This window comes from Mchenga conophoros, linkage group LG19 (assembly GCF_057382185.1).
Source record: "Mchenga conophoros isolate Kocher_MC1m ecotype Shallow Benthic linkage group LG19, M_conophoros_male_GT1.1, whole genome shotgun sequence".
In the NCBI taxonomy this organism is placed as follows: domain Eukaryota; kingdom Metazoa; phylum Chordata; class Actinopteri; order Cichliformes; family Cichlidae; genus Mchenga; species Mchenga conophoros.
In genome coordinates, this window is record NC_140544.1 from 6,726,092 (window position 1) to 6,748,748 (window position 22,657).

At 42.4% G+C, this 22,657-nt stretch overlaps 2 protein-coding genes across 7 annotated transcripts; both read left to right on the top strand.

Annotated features, from left to right (window-relative positions):
- Window positions 1–576: 576 nt before the first annotated feature.
- Window positions 577–7,437, top strand: asmt2 (acetylserotonin O-methyltransferase 2). The gene is made up of 9 exons (XM_085257504.1): window positions 577–881; window positions 976–1,066; window positions 1,265–1,439; window positions 1,829–1,958; window positions 2,125–2,193; window positions 2,274–2,392; window positions 3,129–3,266; window positions 3,716–3,838; window positions 4,766–7,437. Exons 1-9 carry the CDS (start codon window positions 646–648, stop codon window positions 4,975–4,977), a joined length of 1,293 nt encoding a protein of 430 aa, XP_085113630.1. The 5' UTR covers window positions 577–645; the 3' UTR covers window positions 4,978–7,437.
- A 793-nt stretch (window positions 7,438–8,230) lies between these two features.
- On the top strand, window positions 8,231–21,674 carry jade1 (jade family PHD finger 1). Of its 6 annotated transcripts, none has more exons than XM_085257300.1 (12): window positions 8,231–8,494; window positions 10,120–10,202; window positions 10,481–10,675; window positions 11,217–11,284; window positions 11,966–12,123; window positions 13,415–13,599; window positions 14,495–14,706; window positions 15,187–15,354; window positions 15,634–15,750; window positions 16,779–17,372; window positions 18,974–19,091; window positions 19,782–21,674. In XM_085257300.1, exons 2-12 carry the CDS (start codon window positions 10,127–10,129, stop codon window positions 20,825–20,827), a joined length of 2,937 nt encoding a protein of 978 aa, XP_085113426.1. In that variant the 5' UTR covers window positions 8,231–8,494; window positions 10,120–10,126; the 3' UTR covers window positions 20,828–21,674. The 6 variants fall into 6 exon arrangements, with proteins under 6 accessions (XP_085113426.1, XP_085113430.1, XP_085113431.1 ...); XM_085257304.1 differs by having other exon boundaries at window positions 8,232–8,494; window positions 10,481–10,618; XM_085257302.1 differs by lacking the exon at window positions 8,231–8,494 and adding an exon at window positions 8,550–8,682.
- The last annotated feature ends 983 nt before the right edge of the window (window positions 21,675–22,657 follow it).

Sequence of the window (22,657 nt, forward strand, 5' to 3'; positions counted from 1 at the left end):
TGCAGGTTCCCTTCACATTAAATAAACAAATAACTAAAATAAAGAATAGACTTAACTCTGAGCACAGAAAATAATAAAGTAAACAAGTGCTTATGTAGCTTATGTGTGGGTGTAGTAAGAATTTAAGGTGCAAGTAGTTGCAACACTGTCACAGTGGTAATATATACAGAATATGTAACGTTAAAATTGTTTATATTGTATGACGTTGTATTATGTTGTATATAAATGTACAAAATTGCAAATTTACAGGTCAAAGAATTCGACAATTAGTGAGTTTTCATAGGTTCAAGACAAGAAATCGGAACAAGTGTTGTGTTTTTGTGACAGCCTGGTTGTAACAAGGTAACACTTTGTCCCCCCTCTTGTCCTTCATAGCCACAAAGAATGAGTAAATATTATTTGTGCTTGCTAAGTAATTTCTCCCGGGTTCGCTGTCATATCCAGAGACACTGGAACATTTTTGGTACATGTAACACCAATAATAAACATTAATCCATATTTCAGAGCTGCATTTATTCATTCACGTGGAGCGTAAATCTCTGATATCAACTGCTCAACTGCGCCTCCCTCCGCCGCTGATTGATTCGGGAACTTCATCACAACGTGTGTGAGTGAGTGTGAGTTTGGTGTTGGCTGTTGTGGCTCATGCACTGTCGCCGTTGTGTAAAGCCAAAGCGGGTTTCTCCTAATGCTTTCAGCAAGATCACGGATCACGGATGTATCTTAGCTGATTCTCTGCCGAACATTTCCCAGCAGCAGCTCCATCACACACCGCCGACATTTTGGCTGTTTTATCTAAAACCCAAGCTAACCGTGCTGCACTTACACCCTCTAAAACCAACCTTCACCAGACTCGGATCCTTCTGGCTGCTTTCCGGACGGTAAGTGGTGATCCCGTGGAGAGTGTTTGTCCACGTTAAGCGCGAGTTTTTCCTCCGGCTGTGAGGGCGTTGTGTCGGTATGTTTCCCCACCAGGAGCGCAGTAATGGCAGAGCATATGTCCCAGAGTGAGCTGGATTACCCGTTCAAACTTCTGGAGTATTTTAACGGCTTCAGAGTGTCCAAGGTAAACATTTCACGGTTTATCTTCGGGAAGTGTCAGTCTGATTTAATGTGTGTCGATTCAGATTTTCTCCACTATATGCAGGAACTGTTGAAATATTACAAACTGGACTGAGGTGGTGGATCTGCCTATAGTCATAGTTTTTTAACTAAAAGTCTGCCTACCAGTGCAAAGTTGTTAACTTGACAGGTCTTTCCGCAGGTGATATTTTCAGCCTGTGAGCTTGGAGTATTTGACCTGCTGCTCAGGTCCCAGGAGCCTTTGAGTGCCCAGCATGTTGCTCAGGAGCTGGGCACCAGCTTGGATGGGATGGAGAGGCTGCTGGACGCGCTGGTGGGCATTGAGATCCTGGAGGTTGAGAAGACAGATGGAACAGGTGAGGAATAGGAGGAGGCGGGTATAGTGTAGCAAGCAAAAGATCCCTGATTTGTTTCTGGGAGGAGATGCAAACCCCTCGGGGTTGTGTCAGGAAGGGCACAAGGGGTGGAAATCTGTAGAGCTACCCGCTGTGGTGACCGAAAGTAGTTTTTGATGTACAGAGAGAAGGAAACTACAAAAATATGATGGTTTCTCCCTGGGCATGAAAATGATCTCCAGTGTGATCATTCCAAAAAGCCAACATGTCAAATTTAAGCTACATCAGGTAATAATATTATAATTAAAAAATGGTATAATTAAATTGTATGTAATTGTGTAACAGTTACATTTAGCTGCTCTTTAAGGCTTTCATTTTAATTTATTGCTCTTTCTCTTCTATTAAAACAGCTTTGTACAGCAGCACCGACGTGGCAAATCTTTATCTGGCCAAAGGCAGCGCCAAATCTCTCCATGACATGATCGTCTACCAATCCCAAACCATCTACCCACTGTGGAACAACTTGGTGGATGCTGTCAGGTCTGTGTATTCACATGGGACCACATCAGGCTAAAATACCACACAAAACGAGCTGATTTAACAGGGCTTTTAGAAATGTTTGCAGATGTAAAGCAACCATTCTCTTTCGCTTTGTGTTGTTTTCATGAGCACAAAGAATTGTTCCTTATCCTCTGTCATCATGCAGGGAGGGGAAGAATCAGAATGAAAAGACATTCAGCCTTCCAGCAGAGGAGGTCTTCCAAGCCATTTACAGGTTGGTGTTGATCCCGCTGCTTCAAGTGTGGCTTTGAGCTTGTTAGGATTCAGTATATGAACCTAAACTGTACCGCACAGATCAGAAGAGGACATGCTGAAATTCATGGGTCTCATGAACTCGTCATGGGTTCTGGATGGACATGACGTTGTGACAGCGTTCAATCTCTCCGGCTTCCAGAACGTAGTAGATCTTGGAGGTAAGAGGCTGTCAGGGATGCTCTGACATCTGAGAGGGGCTATTATTCTTCCCAAGAAGGCAAATAGATATACACACACCTATCAGACATAACATTATGTCCACCTTTAAGTTGTTTAAGTTGCGAGGTGGGGCCTCCATGAATCGGGGCTGTTTGTCCAGTACATCCCATACATGCTCAATTGGATTGAGCTCTGGGGAAACCAGAGACAAGTTAACATCTCAGTCTCTTTGTTGTGCTCCTTGAACCATTTTTGCTTTGTGGCAGGGCACATTATCCAGCCTTCACTCCCCCACATGCATCAGTGTCTCTTGGTGACTCATCATCCTGTCGCTGGCTCACCACTGCTCCTTCGTTCGACCACTTTTGACAGATACCGACCTTTGCAGACTGGGAACACCCCACAAGAGCTGCAGTTTTGGAGATGCTCTGACCCAGTCGTCTAGCTATCACAATTTGGTCCTCGTCAGACTCGTTCATCTCCTTAAACTCACCCATTTTTCCTGCTTCTAACGCATCAACTTTGAGGACAAATGTCCACTTGGTCCCAGATATATCTCGCCCAAATAGGTGCCATGAAGAGGAGATAATCAGTGTTATTCACTTCACCTGTCAGTGCTCGTAACGTTATACCTGATTGGTGTAGATACCTCAAATTCATGTATACCAAAAATGAACATTTTGAAGGATTGTTCCCTCTGATAAATGTTGATCGCTGTTTATGAACGATTGCTAGGTTGCACTGGTGCTTTGGCCCGCGAGATGGCAAAGGCGTATCCCTCATCCACCGTCACAGTGTTTGATCTCCAGCAGGTCGTGGAAGTGGCTCAGAAGCATTTCTCTCAGGAGAATGATGCTATTGTATTTCAGTCCGGTAAGTCTGCTATGGATGATTTAAAACACCTTAAATGTTTAAGAAAAAACATACATGGGGGTGGCTGTATGTCACCTACTAATCAGAAGGTTGGTAGGTTCATGATCCTCTGCTACTAACCCCAGGTTGCTCTCCGATGCTTGCGTCTGAGTATGAATGTGTGTGAATGTTAGATAGAAAGTTCTTCCCTAGAAAGGGCATAGAAAAATGTTCAAAACCTCCTGTTTGCAAGGTGCAGCCAATCAGAAAAAAGCTGGGTTAAAAAAGAGGAGGAAAGGAGCTTAAACATCTTGTTTTGGTTATTTTGAAATCTGAATCATGCATAGAAGCATGGAAGTAGATATAATAGGTCCCCTATGAGATTAGTTAGGAAAAAAGCATTTTTTTCTTCACTGTAACCAATAAACTGGTAAATACGTCTTTATTAATGCTGCGCCCTCTACGTGCAGGAGATTTCTTCACTTGTGAAATCCCCACTGCAGACTTGTACGTTCTGGCCAGAATCATTCATGACTGGCCTGAAGAGAAGTGCCTGACGCTGCTGAAGAAGATCTATGACATGTGTGCACCAGGTCAGTACACCAGGTACATGTGGGGGTTTGTTGTTTTAGCGACAAACCACTGAATGTGAGATCTGTCAAGTCTGGGAAAGTAGAGAAGTAACAGCTTCAAAAGCGGACAAGTTATGTTCAGTTTGTGTCAAAATGAGACATTTTCTTACCAGAGTTAGTGGCCAGCTTGAAAATAGCCACTGTTATTACATTTCATATTGCTAATGAGCTTCATCAAAAGAGTAAGAATAATATGAGTATATTATTGAGCGATCAAGTTTGAAGTTGACATTTCTGAGCTCCCAGTTGGAATTTTCATCTGGAACGTCTCCTCAACTCGGAGTCAGAGCAACCCCACCAATCCTGAGGTAATCACAATCACAGCCATAGATGGTGGCTGTGATGTAAACAGTAGTAAAACTGAAAAACTTGTCATCTGTACTGCCATTGTTGTGTATTTGTAACTCAGCCCACTCATCAGGCTCTATCTTTGAATGCCCTGCAGCAGTGTTTTTAAGCACAGAAAACAAGTATTACATTGTTTTTCTTGTGACACGTGAATAGCTCGACCTTGGTAATAATGAAAACAAATCCCATTTTTCTTCGTTTTTGCAACTTTACTGCCGACACTCCCAAGTTCCGACTTCCGTGGTATCTGGAGCACAGCATAAATAACAGTTTTAGTAATTGTTTCCATTTGTTAATGATTTGACCTGTATTTTATCTGCTGCACTGTAAGATGTTCACAAACCTGCTGGCCAACACTAGTTTACTCCACCAAGTACTAAATCATGTGTTTCGAGGGGATCAAACACTTATTTCACTCAGTAGAGTACACATTGTTGCTATATTTTCTCAATTTTTCATTTGATTATTATACTTATAGCAGTTTTTGTTTCTATTTGAAACAAAAACTGCTTTCAGTATCTTTGTTTGTCCTCCTGCCAGGCGGCGGCGTCCTGCTGGTAGAAGCGATGCTGTTTGAGAACAGACGAGGGCCCATCATGACTCAGCTTTTCTCCCTCAACATGCTGGTGCAGACGAAGGGCAGGGAGCGCCCACCGTCCGAGTACACACACATGTTCAACAAGACCGGCTTCAAGAACATTCAGGTCTGCCGCACGGGCAAATCTTATGATGCCATATTGGCCATCAGATGAGCTCAGACAGAGAGCGGGATGCTTAGAAAGCATCTGTCAAAAGTCTGGGAAATTAGAGAAAGGTTAAGTGGAAACTTCAAGGCCTCGATAAGGAACAGATGTCAACATCAAACTGTAAACTGTGGGGAGAAAAAAAAGTTGTCCACATGGATCTCCAGTTTATGTTATCGTCAGCACCAATTATTTAATATTTTGAAATTTTTCTTACAGTTCACCTTGTCTTTCGACCACACCTCTGGTTAGAGGTTGCTGCTGTGATAGATAATATCTTTTAGTCATACTTGCGTCTATAAGTAATGTTCTCACCTTTCACCAAGCAAAATAAGATTCAAGAATGGGTTCAGATTTTAAAAAAAATTTAACATTTGATGAAGATTTTCTCTCTTGATACCACTCTTATGGTTGTATGCTAAATATGAAGCTACTACTACCACCAGAAGCTTGTTAACTTAACATTAAGCTAAGCTAAGCTAAGCTAACAAGTAACTGTTTAGCATAGTTAGCATAAAGACAAAAGTAGGTTAACCTGCTGATATGTTTAATTTACCTTAACTAAATAAATACACTAAGCTAATAAGCAACTGGTTAGCTCAGTGTCGAGGCTCTGACATGAATTCATTGCTCAAGAGTTGTTCACCATATTGAAGATGACACAACAAGTGTTTGCATGGGAAATGTGTGTTCCCCAATGGGTTGGCTCTCGCTGGGTGAAAATGGTTGCAAAATATGTGCAGGACCAAAATCATCCTAGTGATTGCTTTGGTTGCTAGCACATTGCTTGTAGTTTTTCGTGGTTGTCTGCAAATACTCATCTAGCTGAGAACTAGTACATTTTTACAATTTGTAAAAATTTGTACAATTTGTAAAAATGTTACGCAAAGTGGAAATGGAGAAGCCGTGCCTCACCACTGGAGGCAAGCATGTTTCACAAGTTGCAACTTTTACTTTGAAGGTGACGAATCTTTATTTCTAGCTTGTGTTGGACTTTTTGCAGTTTCACTAAAATTCGGAGAGTGGCTGGGAAGTGTTTGTAGTCAACTCTGTCACTTCCAGTCAAACTAGGACAGCAGCAACATGCTAGCAACCAAAGCAATGACAGAGAGTTTTTCACCAGTTGGTTGAACTGGTACCTATGGCATTTAGAAGCTCCTTGTCTACGTCCCAGCGACTACTATCAACTTCAAGAAACTGGTTGGGGTATACTCACTTCCCTCAGAGTCAGTGGTTGCCAAATGATCACAGGCCATTTGACTGGCTTGTGTGACTGGGGCTTTATTTACTTGATCCTACATTATCACTGTGATCATCACACATCCAAATTGGTGGACGAGTTAATGTCAACACTGACGCTCGCTTCTCTTCTCTTTTATGACTATTTTTTATGCCTATTCAACCAGAATATTAGACCAGTATATCATAGTGGGCACTGCATATGCACCCCAAAACCTTTTTAAACATTTTTGCACAAAGTTAGTTTTATAATTTTGAATTACATCCAGACTTCAGATATAATCTGATCATAAACAGTTTTTAACCAGATAAAGAAAAAAGTCATTTTCACACTGTTGGGAAAACTGACCCTATAATATTTGTTCATGCAAAAATCAGACTGTAAACCTGCTGCCATCATTGCTTTCATTGTTCTACACAATATTTTCTCAGTTGTGTCTATCTTGCAATGTGTCATTTCTCAGTCTCTGTAGAAAAGTCAGTTTTGTCTGTCTTGTAGATCTTACCAAGTCTGTGCTAGATGTGTGTGTCTTCATGTATTTAATGATTCTGTTTCACTCACAGGAAGACACATCAGACTAATAAAGTTCAAATAGGAAAAATACTGACCTTTAAACTTAAAAAAAGTGATGTGATGTGTGTGAACGTGCGCGTGTTCCCAGCTTTCCTGTTCACTGTGACGAGTGGAAGATGAGACTCAACTGTATTTAACCCTTTATGATCACCTCTGTTTACCTTCATCATTCCTCTGCTGCTATTATGAAGTTCTCACTGTGTTGGCTGGTTGAAGAAAAAAGAATCACTCGGGTGCTGTTTAAAAAACCCTCTTTGTCGATGTCTGGTGCATTTTGTCGTTTTATGTTTTATTTTTTTATGATGTCAGTTAGCGAGGCTTCAGGAACTGAAGCTCTTGTTCACACCAGAAGCCGACTCGCATCAAATCGGCTCCTCATAGCTGCTGATAAGTTCACACGTGAATTAAAACATGTGTTAATGGAGCTGTGAGATTATGTTTTATTAGCATGTGTGTCACTGATGACATGTAAATGTAGAATAACAACATGTGCAATAGAAATGGAGCATTTGAGTCACCGGACCCTCCTCCTCCTGCTCATTCCTGTAAGCATGCATCCTTCAGACACACATCTTGGATATTCTGTACAAAAAGTTCATTTGAACAAAAAATATTATGTTTATAATTTTTTGTATTAAAAGTATTGCATGTAAACACAGCCACAGGGTGTTGGGAGTTTGTCCTTGTAGCTGATACTGTGATAGTTCTTTAGTCTTAAATATTTATTAGTTAATGTTTTTACAGCCTCCCTGAATTTTTGCCTGGACTTTACACAGTTTACACATTAGTTATTGAATTACTATTATGTTAAATTGTTCTTTGTTACCAAAGCAGCAATTTTAAGAAGTCATATCCAATATGTAATGTGATCATTTGTCTCGGTTTCTCCTGGCAAAAATTACGAGGATCCAAGAATTATAGATAATGAGTCTTACAGTTTTTTTTTTATTTATAATATGGTGTATCCATGAGCAAACTATGCAAAGTATAATAAAATACTTCATTTCACTGAGATATTTTCTTTTGCCTTTTATTCAGCTATTCTGCGTTAACGGGACTATTTTATTAAAGGCTATTTTCAGTGTTTTGCTTGCTGTAACTTGCAAGTTTCCTAGCTTCTGGGATAAATATTCAGATATTATCAAACTGCTTTCATAAATGAGCTGATACAGTATGTTGTAAATAATATCGAAGAGCACAGAAAGAAACACAAAAAGGGGCGTATCAGTAAAGAAAGTGATTATATTGATCTAGGAAACCTTTACGAAGGGAAGAAAATGTGTCCTTTTCTCACTAAATGTTTGTTTTTATGTTGCTGATGGTCTGTCCCTGTAGTGTGTGGTGTCCTTGACAGAAAGCAGAGACTTTGTTGTCAGTAGAAACCCTCCGTCGTACACACTTGGGAAAGAATTATGCACACATTATTATGGTTTGTTGACACTCAAACTGGCAACCGGGTAACGTGGGTTGTTACCGAGGCTGTGGAAACTTCTTGTTTTTTCCTGCAGTGATCTGTTGTCGGATTACTGCTACCAGTTTCGGTTTTGCTGCCCTCTAGCGGCCGATGCACATAGCTGCGTGTGTGCAGAGTAATCTCCTCCCCAGCCGCCACTGTGTTTGTGTATGTGGAATGCGGGTCAAGCGGAACTCAAGGCAAAAACTGCGCTTCGCTTCAAACTCAAAACAGCGGCTCGCATCGGCCTGACGTGCTCTGTACGTACTATGCAATTTATTTAAACTCTACGCTGTTTTAATTCAGGTGCATATGTACCAGAATTATTTTATCTAGACATTTGAGCGAGTTTATATTTCTAGTATGGACGTACTAGCAGTCCGCTAGGAAAACGCGACATCGTCATTTAAAATGGCGCCAAAGATTAACCTCAACCAGTGGACCGCTGGTAAACCTACCACACTGTGCCCTGCTGGTTAGCTGCATAGTAGCGAAAAGGCAGTGTTGTATTAACGATGAGTTTAAATTCACGTGTTGTTTTTGATTTGATGTAGTTTGTTTTGCACAAGAATTGACCCTTAACCTTTGACAGCGCGCTGTCTGTGCCGTGGGATTTAGTGAGTGGCACCGTAGAACCCTGTGTTATGTTAGCAACATCGGCTAATAATGCTAAACACAATCTACATTACGTGTAGCCTCCAGCTAACTAGTTAGCCGGTGTGCTAACCAACAACGTCAGCGAAACATAAGGTGTACAATGACGTTAGACAACAAGATTAAATATTCGTGATACGAATTAGTATCCATATGTTCTGTTTATTAAGTTAACTTATTTGTATATAGCGAATGTTGTTGCTAACTTAAAAAAATATAAACATGCCAATTTGAGGCGCCGGTTAGGGATGGGCCTTATGTTACATAACGGAAATAGGAGATTAGCAACCAGGCTAACATTAGCCATGTAGAGTTGCAATGTGACTTAAAAAAATGCAACGCTCCGTGGTCTGCTTAGAACTTGCATCCGTATCCTTATAACACAAGGCTGCCAGAATAGCACCGGGGAGCATTTGTTTTGATCAGCTGGTGGCTTGAGCTAGTTTCTCGTAATTTAGCTCGTACTTTCTGCAGCCTGCTTGCTGGAAGGAGGGGCGTCGCACAGACCCTGGCTAGCCTGCATTTAGCCTAGCCAGCTAAATTAGGGTTAGCACCTTTCTCCCTATGCGGGTTGGCGGCGGATTCTGAGAAATTTCCTCCTGTGCTCTTGGGAGTTGAGACTCCGTGCACGGGCAGCCTGATCTTATAACAGTGTTGCTTCCTGTCAGTGCAGCATGCGGTAACTTCTTCTCGAGCAGTGCCTGGTGCGTGCGTGCGTGTGTGTTTATACAGCCATGCTGGCTGATCAGGACGGAAACCGGTGGGATAGTGACAAGTTCTTGGACTGTTGTTGTGCTTCGTTCTCATATGGCAGAAGTGATAATTTAGCACTAGCATGGCAGTGATTTAAATATTGATTGATCCACTTTTGCCCCCCCACTGTTGGGAACATATTTCACCACAACATGATCGTTTTCTCAGATTTTGCATAATCAATACATCATACCACCGTGTTTAGCTGCAGTGAATTGCAGCTAATTGATAATACCCAGAAGAATATTTTTGGTCAACATGTTTGCTTTTGGTAATGGTGTAACTGAGCATGATTTGGTTACAGCATTGTGCAAAGCCACTCACCAAAAGTAGCATTTACTAACTGACTCGACTTTCTTTGTGTGAGGGGTTTTAAGGCAGCCTATTAATCTTACTACCAAATCTTTTCCACAGTTGTTTATCGTGTACCTTTTCATCCTCCCGTTCTGTATCTCCACCTCATTTCTTGTTTGTGAAGTGCCCTTATGCCGGAGCTCCGCAGACAGGTGACAATGAAGAGAAGCAGACACCCCAGCAGCAGCGATGACTCGGACAATGGAAGTAAGCAAAAATATTGTCTCTGCTGACTCATTCATACCAAGTCCACATATAGATGGGAATGAGGGTTGGCACAACCCTGCCAGCACAAGTGCCAAGCACCGAGATAAGTTCAGACAAAGCGAATGACTTCATGAAGTCTGGCTATTTTTAGAAGTAAAAGTAAAGTCTTTTGACAGCTTCCTTGATAACCATGACACTTTTGCTTTGCAGTTAGACTTGAAAATGTATCTCTAATGTTATTGGTGTCAGTGTGAGTAAGTCTGTACTTCCATGTTCAGGAAAGAAGAAAAGAAAGAGAAACAAGTGCAGTAGATGGACAAACATAAAGGAAAAGCAAAAGAAGTCATGTAGTCCGAGAAACAGGAGACAGAGTAGGGACAGGAGGAATGTTTGGACCTTTAAAGACATCCTGGCAGGTCAGGCAGATGGTCTCAAATCTGGGAACAGCTTGCAGTTGTTGGTTTCCCTCAGAGGTTGGACTTTTACCACATTGTTTAAAATGCTGCCCGGAGCTGTAAATTACAGAAAGCAAAGTACATGCTTCATTATGACTGAGCATTCGTATCATTTTGCCATCTGTTATAAAAACAAACCCCAAGTGCTTACTGGAAATTGCTTTTAGCCTGGTCTGTTTTAGGGTTTTATTAGACAGACAAGTTAAAATATTTAATGCCATAAAGCACACCACAATGATCAAGCACTTTTTATTGTGGTTCTTGCAGTTGATTAAAAAATCAGAACAAAAAAACCCCATTTTGATCATCAATTTCATACCTGGCCCAAAGTCAAATTGGCGACTCTAGCTGATAAAATGAAATTGAAAACAGAAAATGTCAGTTGCCCCAGTTTGACTATCCAAATGAGCCAGGCGTTTCTCTCAAGTTTCCCCTCATTGGGGGAAATCCAGACGTATTTAATGGTGTGAAGTTGTTTATTAGAAAATCAGCAGACTTGGGTTGATGCTCAAAGAAGAAATGTGGGTCTGTACAACAGTTTGTGGTGTTTCTGTTTCAGGTAATTCCACCTGCTGGTCCCAGCATTCATCGCAGCACAGGAGGTGGACTGGGCAGAAACCCTCTGAGGTACGCATTTGGTCTCAAACTATTTATTGTGGTTTTTAAAAGGTTGCTGTAAAACTTGAAATGTGTAGATTATAATTAATGGCCCTTCTTTTTTGTCAGTCTTGTACTCTGGGATCGTACTTTAGATTTTAACTAAAGACGTGTATATGTGGCTGACAAATGAATGTGAAAATGAAAGGACCAGCTGGCAGCACATCTGTAAAATAAATGTTTATGTGGTTGTTTATACGTGTAAGAAAAGACGTGCTATCTTGGACCCACACTCCAAGTGTGTCCTTGAGATGAAAGCACGTTTGCTGTTATCTACTGTACAGTCTGTGGACTTGGTCCCTGCAGTCCATTGTGTCCTCCCTTTCACTAGAGAGCCAATCAAATTAAAGCAAAACAATGACTTGAGCCAATGCAGGATCCTAATTTGCTGTCTTTAGCTGTGAGGGTCAATGTGGTCGATTATTTTTCCCTTCCTTTTTTTTTTAACCTGTTCAAACAGTGATATACGTTTTCATACATTCTATATTTATTTATCAGTTGCTTTGCAAAAATGTAATTTAGCGAACCTTCAGCTTTCTTCTTTAAGCTGATTGAAGTTCTTGACGCTGTTGCAGAGACGAGCTTTGTTTTGCAGCAGTTTTCTCTGAAATCTCATTATACACTTAGCAATGTTCATGTTATGTGCTGCAGGTTTTCAGGACGGACCTGATCACGGCCATGAAAGTGCACGACTCGTATCAGCTGAACACCGAGGACTACTACGTCCTAGCTGACCCATGGAGGCAGGAGTGGGAGAAGGGCGTCCAGGTCCCCGTCAGCCCCCACTCCATCCCACAGCCTGTTGTGAGGTAGGAAATAAAAGTAACACATTCAATCTCACTCATAGTTCACTTCAGTGAATAAGAGGCAGCGTAGCTGATGGAGACTTTGACACTTCTAGCCCTTTCCCACTTGTACCCACTTGGGTTGGCTCGACTGGCCTTGGTTTTTATGGTTTTCGATAAGGTGGTAGAACCTGAAACTGTGTACTTAAAAAAAAAAAAAATGTTTTAAATACCTACTCGACTGGGCTTCTGAGCAGTGCAAAAACGTGATGTCAATTGGCTAGTCAGTGGTGTAACTCAATGAGTCATGAGAGCACGCCTTTACGAAAATCAAAACTGCCATTTTTGAAACCGAGCAACAAATGAAATGGCTACACAAAAAACCCACAGTGGTCCCAGAGTGACAAAAAGCTATACACCGAGCAGCAGGTATGCCATCGCCTTGACGTTCTCCATTGCTTTGGTGTTTGTGTGATGTACAATGAAGTCACGAGACCACGTTGCTATAACAACCCAGCATTAGGTGATACTCGGCTGTAACGGAAAACGTCTGAAACCGAGTCGAGTCAAGCTGAGGCTCCAAGTGATTTAGCACAGCCTGTGTAGAGGTAGATCAAAATATCAAGCTGATGGTGCTAAAATATCACCTTGGAAACCTGTATTGTTTTATCTGTCGACCACTGAGTGCTGAAGGGTTTTCGTGGTTCAGAATTTGCCTTTAGGGGATGTCAGTGAGCAAACACAGTCCGTGTATGATAAAGACAGCGAGTCTGTATCATCCTGCCTAACAGACATTGATGCATTTCAAGAAAATATGAGTAAACGAAACCCTTATTAACAAAACATTTTTAGAATGCTGGTGAGTTTCTGGTTAAAGCCTCTTTGAGGGGACACCAGAAATCCCGCCGTGCAGGAAATACCCTTCTAACAAAATTACAGCAGAGAAATGTTACAGTGTTACTAATTTAGTAACAGTGTTTCCATTCATTTGTATGACCATGAAAGATAATCTTTTACCATCCTGTCTACTGTTCATCAGTATCAGAATTGTAAATATTACATGTTTTATAAATTTGAGGGCTGTTTAAGTGCAAACCAGGAAATCGCATCCTTTTTGAAAGTGTCATTGAAAAGAAAAGTCCTTGAATGCCTTAAAAAGTCCAGAGGTGCTTTTGGGTCGACTAGGAGCTACTGTAAAGCCTGCCGTACATGTTAGACCACCAGTTGTTGGTTAATAATGTATAGTTCGATTAAACATGCTACCATAGTGTACTGCATGTGCACGATAGTGAATGTGAAGGTCTCGGTTGTGCAGGGTGCTGTCCGAGAAAGGAAAGGAGACGATGTTTGGTAGGCCAAAGAAGTTGATCCGGACATCAGGCACAGAAGTGCTCGGCTACGTGGACATCCGCACGCTGGCGGAGGGGATGTGTCGCTACGACCTGAACGAGGAAGACGTGGCCTGGCTGCAGGTCATAAATGAAGAGTTTACAGAGATGGGTGAGTCACTGAGTACATATTTGTTCTGTAGCTGCTTGTTTGATGGTTAAATCTGTAAGTTATTTTTAGGCTCAGGAACTGAATATAGTTGTTTCTTTTGTTTTTTGTTATATCAAATGTATCAAATGAAATGAAACAGAGCAGATGAAAGCGTTTTAAAGCTGTGTCCACAGCTGCAAGGTCTGAGATGTTGACATCAAGCTTTACACTCTGTCAGCCTGCTTGTTTGCCATCAGTATTCAGTGAAGTTCATTGAAAGATTAGTATTATTATCTATGTATTTATTATAGATCCTTGTTGTATAAACAGACGTGCAGTACAGGTTTGCAGTCACAAAGCTATTTTCTTCAGAAGGAGCGTGAGCTGAGAGACGCAGAGAGCCAGCGAAATCTGTCCTGTTCATCTTTCTTGTCCTTGACACCCTCATAACCTCTCCTGTGCTCCTTCAGCTGCAAGCTGTGTTTATATACAGACTTGGTTTTTGGGTCCAGTTTGTATTTTGAGTAAAGAGTCCGGCTTTTTTTTAGGCTTCTTGTGTTACTGCACTGCTGTTTCCAGTTTCTTTTTGATAACTCTCAGTGTTGTATGTGTTATTGAGCATTTTGTGTCTTCTGTCTGCTTTTAGATGGATGGAAAATGTAGGTGTAATTACAAATTAAAAGCCAAACAAAAAGGGCATTTACTCAGCCCACAGAGAAATATTGATGCTTAAATTGTAGTGAAATTGAAGATGATAAAACCCAGACTCTCCTGCAGGAGGCAGATTTTTTTTTTTTTCATCATTGCAGTCTGATCATATTGTCTAACCAAAAGTGTAAGAGAGCATCAACAAATAAGGTAACTTTATAATACCGGTAGATCAGGAGATCTTTATTCATGTATATTTTTTCCCCAGCTATTCCGCCACTGGATGAAATCACCATGGAGCGTGTGATGGAAGAGTTTGAGCGCTGCTGCCACGAAAACATGACGCACGCCATGGAGACCGAGGAGGGGTTAGGCATCGAGTATGACGAGGATGTGGTGTGCGATGTTTGCCAGTCACCTGACGGGGAGGACAACAACGAGATGGTGTTCTGTGACAAGTGCAACATCTGCGTTCACCAGGTCAGCCGTCATCTCCCTTTAAAATGAGAAAAAAACACAGCAGACAGAGGACAAATCTGTCATAATTCCCACAGAATATTGTTCTAAATCTGTTAATGTGCGATATGAAGTCAAATCTGTTTTCTTTTGTCAGTTTTAAACTTTTCCCTGTCTAGTAAAAATATATGAAGTCACTCCCATTGAATAAACTGGCTGCGTATTGCTAACGTCAACAGTTATTTAACTTTTTGTACATGAAAGGACTCAAAATAAAATTCTTCCCGTTTTAATGTTTCCTGTAGGGGAAAAAGATGGATTTTGTTAACTTGTTCAAAGAAAAAAGAAAGTTGCAAGATTTTAGAGATTCGTCTCACTGAGGCAAAAAAAGCGACTTGTCTTACATTTTCGGTTTGCTTTTCATGTGACACACCTACTTCCTGTCTGCGCCGTCATTTCTGCTTGCTTTCTGGAAACTGAGCCACTGTTTGGGTTTCTTTTCAGGCGTGTTACGGCATCCAGAAAGTCCCTAAGGGCAGCTGGTTGTGTCGGATCTGTGCCCTCGGCATCCTGCCAAAGTGCCAGTTGTGTCCCAAAAAGGGCGGAGCCATGAAGCCCACCCGAAGTGGAACTAAGTGGGTCCACGTCAGCTGTGCCTTGTGGATTCCAGAGGTGAAGATCAGTCATAATTTCTGTTTTTTAATCAAATGGTCATTGTGGGACTCTAGTAGCCTCTACTCTTCTTCTGATTGGCTGCTCCTGACAGCTGCTTGTCTTGTTAAGAGTCGTAGGTTTTGATCCCACTTGTTTAAAATGTTGGTAACCATTTTGACACACATGGCAGTGACACTGTGTCTAAGACCACTCTGCATGTACTTGCATTTGTCAACACCATGTGCGCTGACATTTGAGCAACTCGTGTCCTCTTTGTGTGTTAAACCCTCTGTGCAGGTGAGCATTGGGAATCCAGAGAAGATGGAGCCGATCACCAATGTGTCCCATATTCCCAGCAACAGATGGGCTCTGATCTGCTGCCTCTGCAAAGAGAAGACTGGCGCATGCATTCAGGTTATTAACAATCCACGGTTCATTTAATGTGAAAAGCTCATCCAGCACGTGTCAGTAACTCAGACTACGGGAGGAGATTTCCACAGTGTGGGCATTATTGATCCACACCGGGTGAAAGGATGCATCAGTGTTCTTCAGTTTACATGTACTGGAAATCAAGGCAGTGACTTCACACCTCAGCTTAAAGGCACAGCAGATCACCCAGCAGTGAAATGTTTTAGTGTGTGGTTTTAGATTTTGTGTTAAACATGTTAAATTCACAATAGTAACAACATAAAAGTAAGGCAGGAAGACAATTTGACACACAGCAGATCTGGACTGAGTGATATGGAGAAAGAAATGATCTCTGTGTATATTTAGGCTGAATGTTGGTGCATGATATATGTGTTGGTAGTGTAAGATATCAGCGCTGTGTGGATGGGCATCCGCCCTAAAAACTGTGCCAAATCAAATATGCGGATCCACCCGCTGCGGCAACCCTGTAGGAAATACGAGGGCAGCTGAAAGTACATCACACTGAGATGGCACAATCATCAAAATTCTTTCTGATACAATTTTCAGAAACCTTAGTGATGTCATTCATAACATTTTGATATATTTGACTGTTTTCACTTCTTATTAAGCTGAAGGTACTTCTGTTTGTTTGAAGTGGGTTTGTATGAGAGCCTGAGTCACAGCAAGTAGAGGGCTGGAGTGTTACTTTGGTATTTGATTGGTTTATTTTGATCAATTAAATACCTGTATGTTGTTTTTGCTGCCCCCAAATGGCAAAACACAGAATTGCAGGTTTAAAGAATAACTAGAGAAGAAATTTGATGTTTCTGATGCTAGAGATTCTTTTTGGTTTGTGTCTCAGGCTGTGCTTTGGTGAATTTGACATCTTTGACAGCATTTCAGTTTTGGCATTTTTAAGTAATAAGTTTTTTTTGTTGTTGTTGTTGTTTTATTTAATTATATATTATATTTCCTGTAGGAATGGGGGACAAAAAAACTAATTTTAGTAAACATTTTTCTGTTTGTTTCTTTAGTGTTCAGCAAAAAATTGCCGGACTTCCTTCCACGTGACGTGCGGCCTCCACGCCAACCTTGAAATGAACACTATCCTCACAGATGACGATGAGGTCAAGTTCAAGTCTTACTGCCCCAAACATTCTGGGCTTGAGGGTGACGAGTCCAGGGACCGCGACTCGGGTGACGAGGAGAAGGAGAGTGCCAGAGACAAGAAGGGCAGGAGGAGAGTGAAGGTGTTAGAGGAGGAAGATGCTGCCTCCCCCTCTTCATCTTCCTGTGTGGCCCCTCAGCTCATCGATAGAGCACTGACCAACCCAGAGGCACTCAGCAAGGAAGAGAAGAGAGTCAACCTCCGCAAACTGAAGCTGCAAGAGATGGAGGAAGAGTTCTACCAGTTTGTAGACGTGGAGGAGGTAACTAGTAACTTGAAGCTGGTGCCTGAGGTGGTGGACTTTCTCTATCAGTACTGGAAACTGAAACGCAAAGCCAACTTCAACCAGCCGCTTCTCACGCCCAAAAAAGACGAAGAGGAGAGCCTGGCACGGCGCGAGCAAGAGGTGCTGCTGCGCCGCCTGCAGCTCTTCACACACCTCCGACAAGATCTGGAGCGGGTAGGTTTTGACTCCACCTGCAGCAGGACTCACAGGCGCAAAGACAACAGCGGAGGCAAGAAGAGAAATGTTATGAAGAGCAGGGGATGACGAGAGAAACGCTTAAATGCAGTTCAATAAATTCTCAGTGCAACATAAAAGTCTGCTGCTTATAGAGGAGAGGAGGGCTGCTGGTCATTTATTTATTTAAAAACCAAAACAAACAGGCTTGATAAAGTCCACAGAGGGCCTTTCATTAGTACAGCAGACATAACTGCTTGTATAGGTACATTTATTCTACCATAACCATCTTTTAAAAGCTGGACAAAACTCTTCTAAGATGACTGATGTTATATAGAATGGACCTTTGGCACTGTGAGCCAGCTCTGTGGTAAAAAACATGGAACAACAATCTTTACCATGCGCTGCATGAAACTACACGATCACTAGCGGTTTATAATGCTTCTTCAATATCTAATCAGCAGGTTTGCCTACTGACTGTGATCCACAGTATTGCTGTATGAGGCTTTAAATGAAAAAATGTGCTCTCGGTGCTGAGTTTGGTTGTGAGAGCTGCCATCTTTACCACATTTGGTGGTGAAATATTCCAGCCCTAAATCGACCTTCTGCAGGTCTCCAAACATTGAAGCATTAATTTTTAGAAAACCAAATACAATCACTAAGCTGATGGATGTAATTATCCTGCTGTATTTCAAATCCAGCCTGACAGAGTAAGTCACACTAAAGAGTAAAAACAAACAGTTCAAGTGTCATGACTTAAAATAGTTTATCTTCAGTTGCTCTGCTGATATCTGTCCTCTTATATTTTCTGAACACAGCAGGCTAAATCCTTCTCACCCTCTTGCCCTCTGCTGTTGAGACGTTTGGACTGGCTAGTGTTACATTAGCCCAGCCAGTAGTGCTGAGCCTAAAAACTGTCCTGGTAGACACACACAAGCTAGTTGCTGTTTGACCTTGAAACAAAGACAAGTTTAAGTGAGACATTCAAGAAGTTTATGCTCTCTGTGGGCCAGGTGAGGCCCAGGTGAGACATTAGTACTTTTCTGCAGGGGTACTCAGTTGTGTCAGGGAAAGGAAAGCTGGTTATGGCTCCAGTGTTTATATTGACAGTCTGTCTGGTTAGTTAGCTGTGTGCTGTGAGGTTGATCCCAGATTACATTATCACAAACACAAAACATCTGGTTCAACACATCTTAGGTTACGTTACAAATACCAGAGTCTCTGTTACAGAGTGCTGTGGATGAGTCACTCTGTCGGGAAACCTGTTTACACAAACGACCAGATTGACGTCTCCATAAAGTATATTTAACTGGTTAATCCCATCATTCTAAAACGGATTAAAAATATATTTTGTGTTACTATCACATAACTTGACTGAACTTGGTCAAGTTTCCTGTTTTTGTTTTCCTCTTCTTCTGTAATTGTGAAATCTTATCCAGGTTTCTGAAATTGGGATATCAGGTTTGTTTGTAGAAATGCAGAAATGAGGCACTTGCTCACGACAATTAAGTCAGCAGAAGTGAAAAGACAGCACGAGCCGTAGTTGTTGTAGGATGCAATCTGATAAAAGCGTGACTAAAGAAGCTGCTAATGCTCCACAGGTTCGTAACCTGACCTACATGGTGACTCGGAGAGAGAAGATGAAGCGGTCGTTGTGGAAAGTCCAGGAGCAGATCTTCCAGCACCAGGTCCGATTGCTTGACCACGAGCTGCTCAGCGGTGAGTCCATGAGATGAACAAACTGTAACAGGTTTGCATGTGGTAGCTTCCACATGAACTTTGCATTCATGTTAGTAAACCTAGCTAGTAGACGGTGTGTCCCATCAGCTTTCTCAGGTCTGCAGGTGAGAAAGCTGCACGTTACAAACTGCAACCGCCTGCAGTTTGTAACGTGTTGAGATATTTTGTATTGAATTATAAAAGTGTGTTTCTGCACACACGACTTCTGATGTGGGGTTTGGTCATTTCTGTATATTTGCACCCAGCAACTATTTGCTGAGCTGATTGAAAGGCCATCAGTAGGCGACGTGTTACAGGCTACGTCAAGTAGATCTTTCTGGATTTCCTTGATGGCGTCGCTGATCGCACGTGGAAACTTTGGCGAGAGAAGAGCAGAAATTAGGATGTGACTTGCACACAGGTCATGTTCCTCATCCTATTCCCAGGTCTGATTCGTGCTCAGTAATAAGTCAGCACAATGTTAAAGCTACTTCCTGTATCAAAAGACTACAAATGTTTGCTACATACTAAAAAAATTGAACTGGTGCTCACAGCAAAGCCCTGCGTTCTGCTGTTGGCCTTTACCTGAGGATAGAAATATTAGAAAAAGCAACTAATTTGGCTGGTTGATAATTACAGATAGTTACCTCTCATGTTTTAATAAACCTGTATGTTTTTTGTGTGTTTCAGGCGATCCTTCAGCAAAGGATCTGGAAAAGCTGTTCTCTCTGGGCTGGTTATCGTCTCAGGGCTCCCAGTCTAGCTCCTCCTGGAGCCCCTCTGGACTGAAGACCAAACGAAAGGAAAAAAGGAAAAGCAGCGAGAGAAAAAGCCTGCCCAACTCACCGCACACTCAAAAGAAAGACAATCTGAGCAAGGCATCGGAGACGAGAGATAGCAAAAGTTCCCAGATCAAAGAGGCCGCAGCCATGGAGGCCAGAATCCAACACATCAGCCAGGAGACACCGTTTAAAAAACTCCCAAAGCCAGAGGTCATTCAGGAACCAGCCGTCGGCAAACTGCCCAAGCATGAGAGCCGGAAAGGCCCGAGAAGGGAGGCTGCGGAGCCCGAACTGGAAGCGAGACGAAAACGGGATATTGAGCATGAGCAGGAGGAGAAGAGGAGGAAAAAGGGGAATGATTCCACAGAAAGCTTCACCAGTCAGGGGAAGAACAGGTTTGGGTCAAAGCATCTGGAGAAAACGGTGTCCATCAGACTGGTAGACATCAGAAACTCTGACTCAGACAACTACTTCATAGATGAAGGGATCAAAAGAAGCCCGGTCTCTCCGGATGTGACGAGCAACACTAAATGTAACAAAGCCAGCACGGTGTCAGACACCGCTCCCAGCGCCAAGACCAACGGCTGGCTGAGGAGAGCCTCGGCCGACAGCTCCCACGCATCTAACGGTCCCGAGGCTGCACAGCTGAGAAGCTGGGGGAAGTTCAGGATCCCAAAGAGGAGCGAGAAACCCGCAAGTATAACGGAGCAAAAGCAGGCGGAGCTACACAAGCCCCTGCTCAGGCCACTGACCAACACGCCCAAGCCGTCGTACCCCAGGACCCGACTGCGCACGGGGACGGAAAACGAGGACTACACGTCTGACTCCAAGGCGGGCGACGGCGAGCTGGAGCCCTGCCTGAAACGATGCCACTCACACCAGCTGAGAGGCGACTCGTCACTCAGCCGCCGCTACGTCTCTGACATCATTCGCCGGGGCGTCCTGGCGTCCTGATGACGGAACAACTCTTAGAAATTAAGCTGCACTGTGTTGTTCGGAGAAGAACGACAGCCGCTCTTTGTACCTTTATTTTTCTCTAAATCCTAAACAAAACAAATAAGGCTAGAGTAAAAACAGAGCTGATATTTATTTTTTATTTGTAACATATGTAAAACTGGGAAATATTTTATTTTATTTTGTGCTAGTTCTTTTTTTTTTTCCTTTCCTCAGAATAGAAAGATGTCAAGTTGCCACTTAATCGCTCGCTCAGATATAAACAAGCAATAGCATCAAAGTTGGGATTGTTGCTTGGGACCATAAGCTTGCTATGTCTTTTCTTTTCGTCTCTAGTATTAAACTCGGCCATGAGTCAGTTGCACTTAGTGGAAGAATCAGAAGCAGGTAATCCTCAGTCATACTGTCAGTGATCAGGACTGCATAGGCCTTCTTTTTAATTAATCAGGCTTCATCGGACCTCGACCGCTTCAAAGAGGAGGTCAAACTGCCCTTTTAACGCTGTTTAAACGGAGTACTTCTTCAGTCTGTGGTTGTCCTACGCGATGACGCCGGGTGGGGGTGGGTGGGTTGGCAAACTGAAACAGGAATTCAGAATGTTTTACTCGTCATCAGCACTTAAGTGTAATTTGAACTGCGATCGTATCCATCATGTGCCTAACTTTTATTTGAAGCGTTTGCACTACGAGAGGACGGCACAGGTGTGAGTAGAGTTATTTTTACACTGAATAATTAAAACAAACAAAAAAGAAAGCGTTTTGTACCCTTGGCCGCTGCTGTACTACTGTTATGCAAAATATTATTTTTTTGTTGTTGTCTTAAAGAGGAATAAAAACTCTGCTGGACTGAAAAATGGTTTCTGTGTCTCATTGATGAGTTGTAGAGATACAGTAACTCAGTCATTCAAGGTATATGTTAAAATGCTCTCATCTTGAAGATCTCCTTATAAAAAAAATACATTAACTTTTTTCCTGGTGTGAGTAGTTGGTTCATGTGTGAGGACCTGCGTGCATGTCTGACTCCATGAGGGCCTGTTACCCTGCAGAGGGACTTCTACTCGCTTTGCAGCTTGACTGAGAACATCAGGAGTGCCAGGTCCACCTATGGGTGCCCTGAATGCAGGTTACAGGTGTGGAAGAGTCTGTAGACACTGGCAAATGTTAGGCCGCCTTCAAACGTCCTCCAGTGTGACTGGTCAGAGCTGGTTTTAGGAGGATGTCCTTGTAGGAGGATGTCCTTGTAGGGTCACACAGAACCCTGTGTGGTACAGCTCAGACTCTACAGGTCTCAGCATGTTAAATGTTAAAGCTTATGACAATACCATTAAAGACTGAGGGCTGCTGAGCTTTATGTTTGCAAAGCTGCATCTAACACACCACGAGACTTCTGGAACAACGTCCCCTGAACAGGTGACCAAAGAGATGTTCGGTAATGAGTCAGCGCCACGTTTGGTGAAAACCAATCACATCCACATCAGCACAAACACGTCATGATGGCTGTTGAGGGAGAGGTGACGATTAGGATCTTAGAGCTGTGCGTAACCTCAGTGAACTGAAGCAAGAAGAGTGGGACAAAAATTCCCCCACAATGATGTAAGAAACTGACAAAGTCACTGAAAAACATTATGTCAAGTTATCGCTGCTAAAGGTGCTTCATAAGTTTCAAAGTGACAAACAGCTGATTTCAAAGAGAGGCATCAAAGGCATCTCATCTTCATTTTGGTGGAGGGAGAAAACTAAGCCAGTAATCAGATTACTTCTCATCTCTTGGTCCACAGACTACAGTGGAGTTCAGTGTGGTTCTGTGAATGAAGGTCAACATGGTCCATGT

Coding starts and splice junctions, on each gene's coding strand:
- asmt2 (XM_085257504.1), top strand. CDS start 646: ATGCACTGTCGCCGTTGTGTAAAGCCAAAGCGGGTTTCTCCTAATGCT. Junction 1,959..2,124: donor AACTTGGTGGATGCTGTCAG/GTCTGTGTATTC, acceptor GTCATCATGCAG/GGAGGGGAAGAATCAGAATG. Junction 2,194..2,273: donor GTCTTCCAAGCCATTTACAG/GTTGGTGTTGAT, acceptor TGTACCGCACAG/ATCAGAAGAGGACATGCTGA.
- jade1 (XM_085257300.1), top strand. CDS start 10,127: ATGCCGGAGCTCCGCAGACAGGTGACAATGAAGAGAAGCAGACACCCC. Junction 10,203..10,480: donor CGATGACTCGGACAATGGAA/GTAAGCAAAAAT, acceptor TTCCATGTTCAG/GAAAGAAGAAAAGAAAGAGA. Junction 13,600..14,494: donor TGAAGAGTTTACAGAGATGG/GTGAGTCACTGA, acceptor TTTTTTCCCCAG/CTATTCCGCCACTGGATGAA.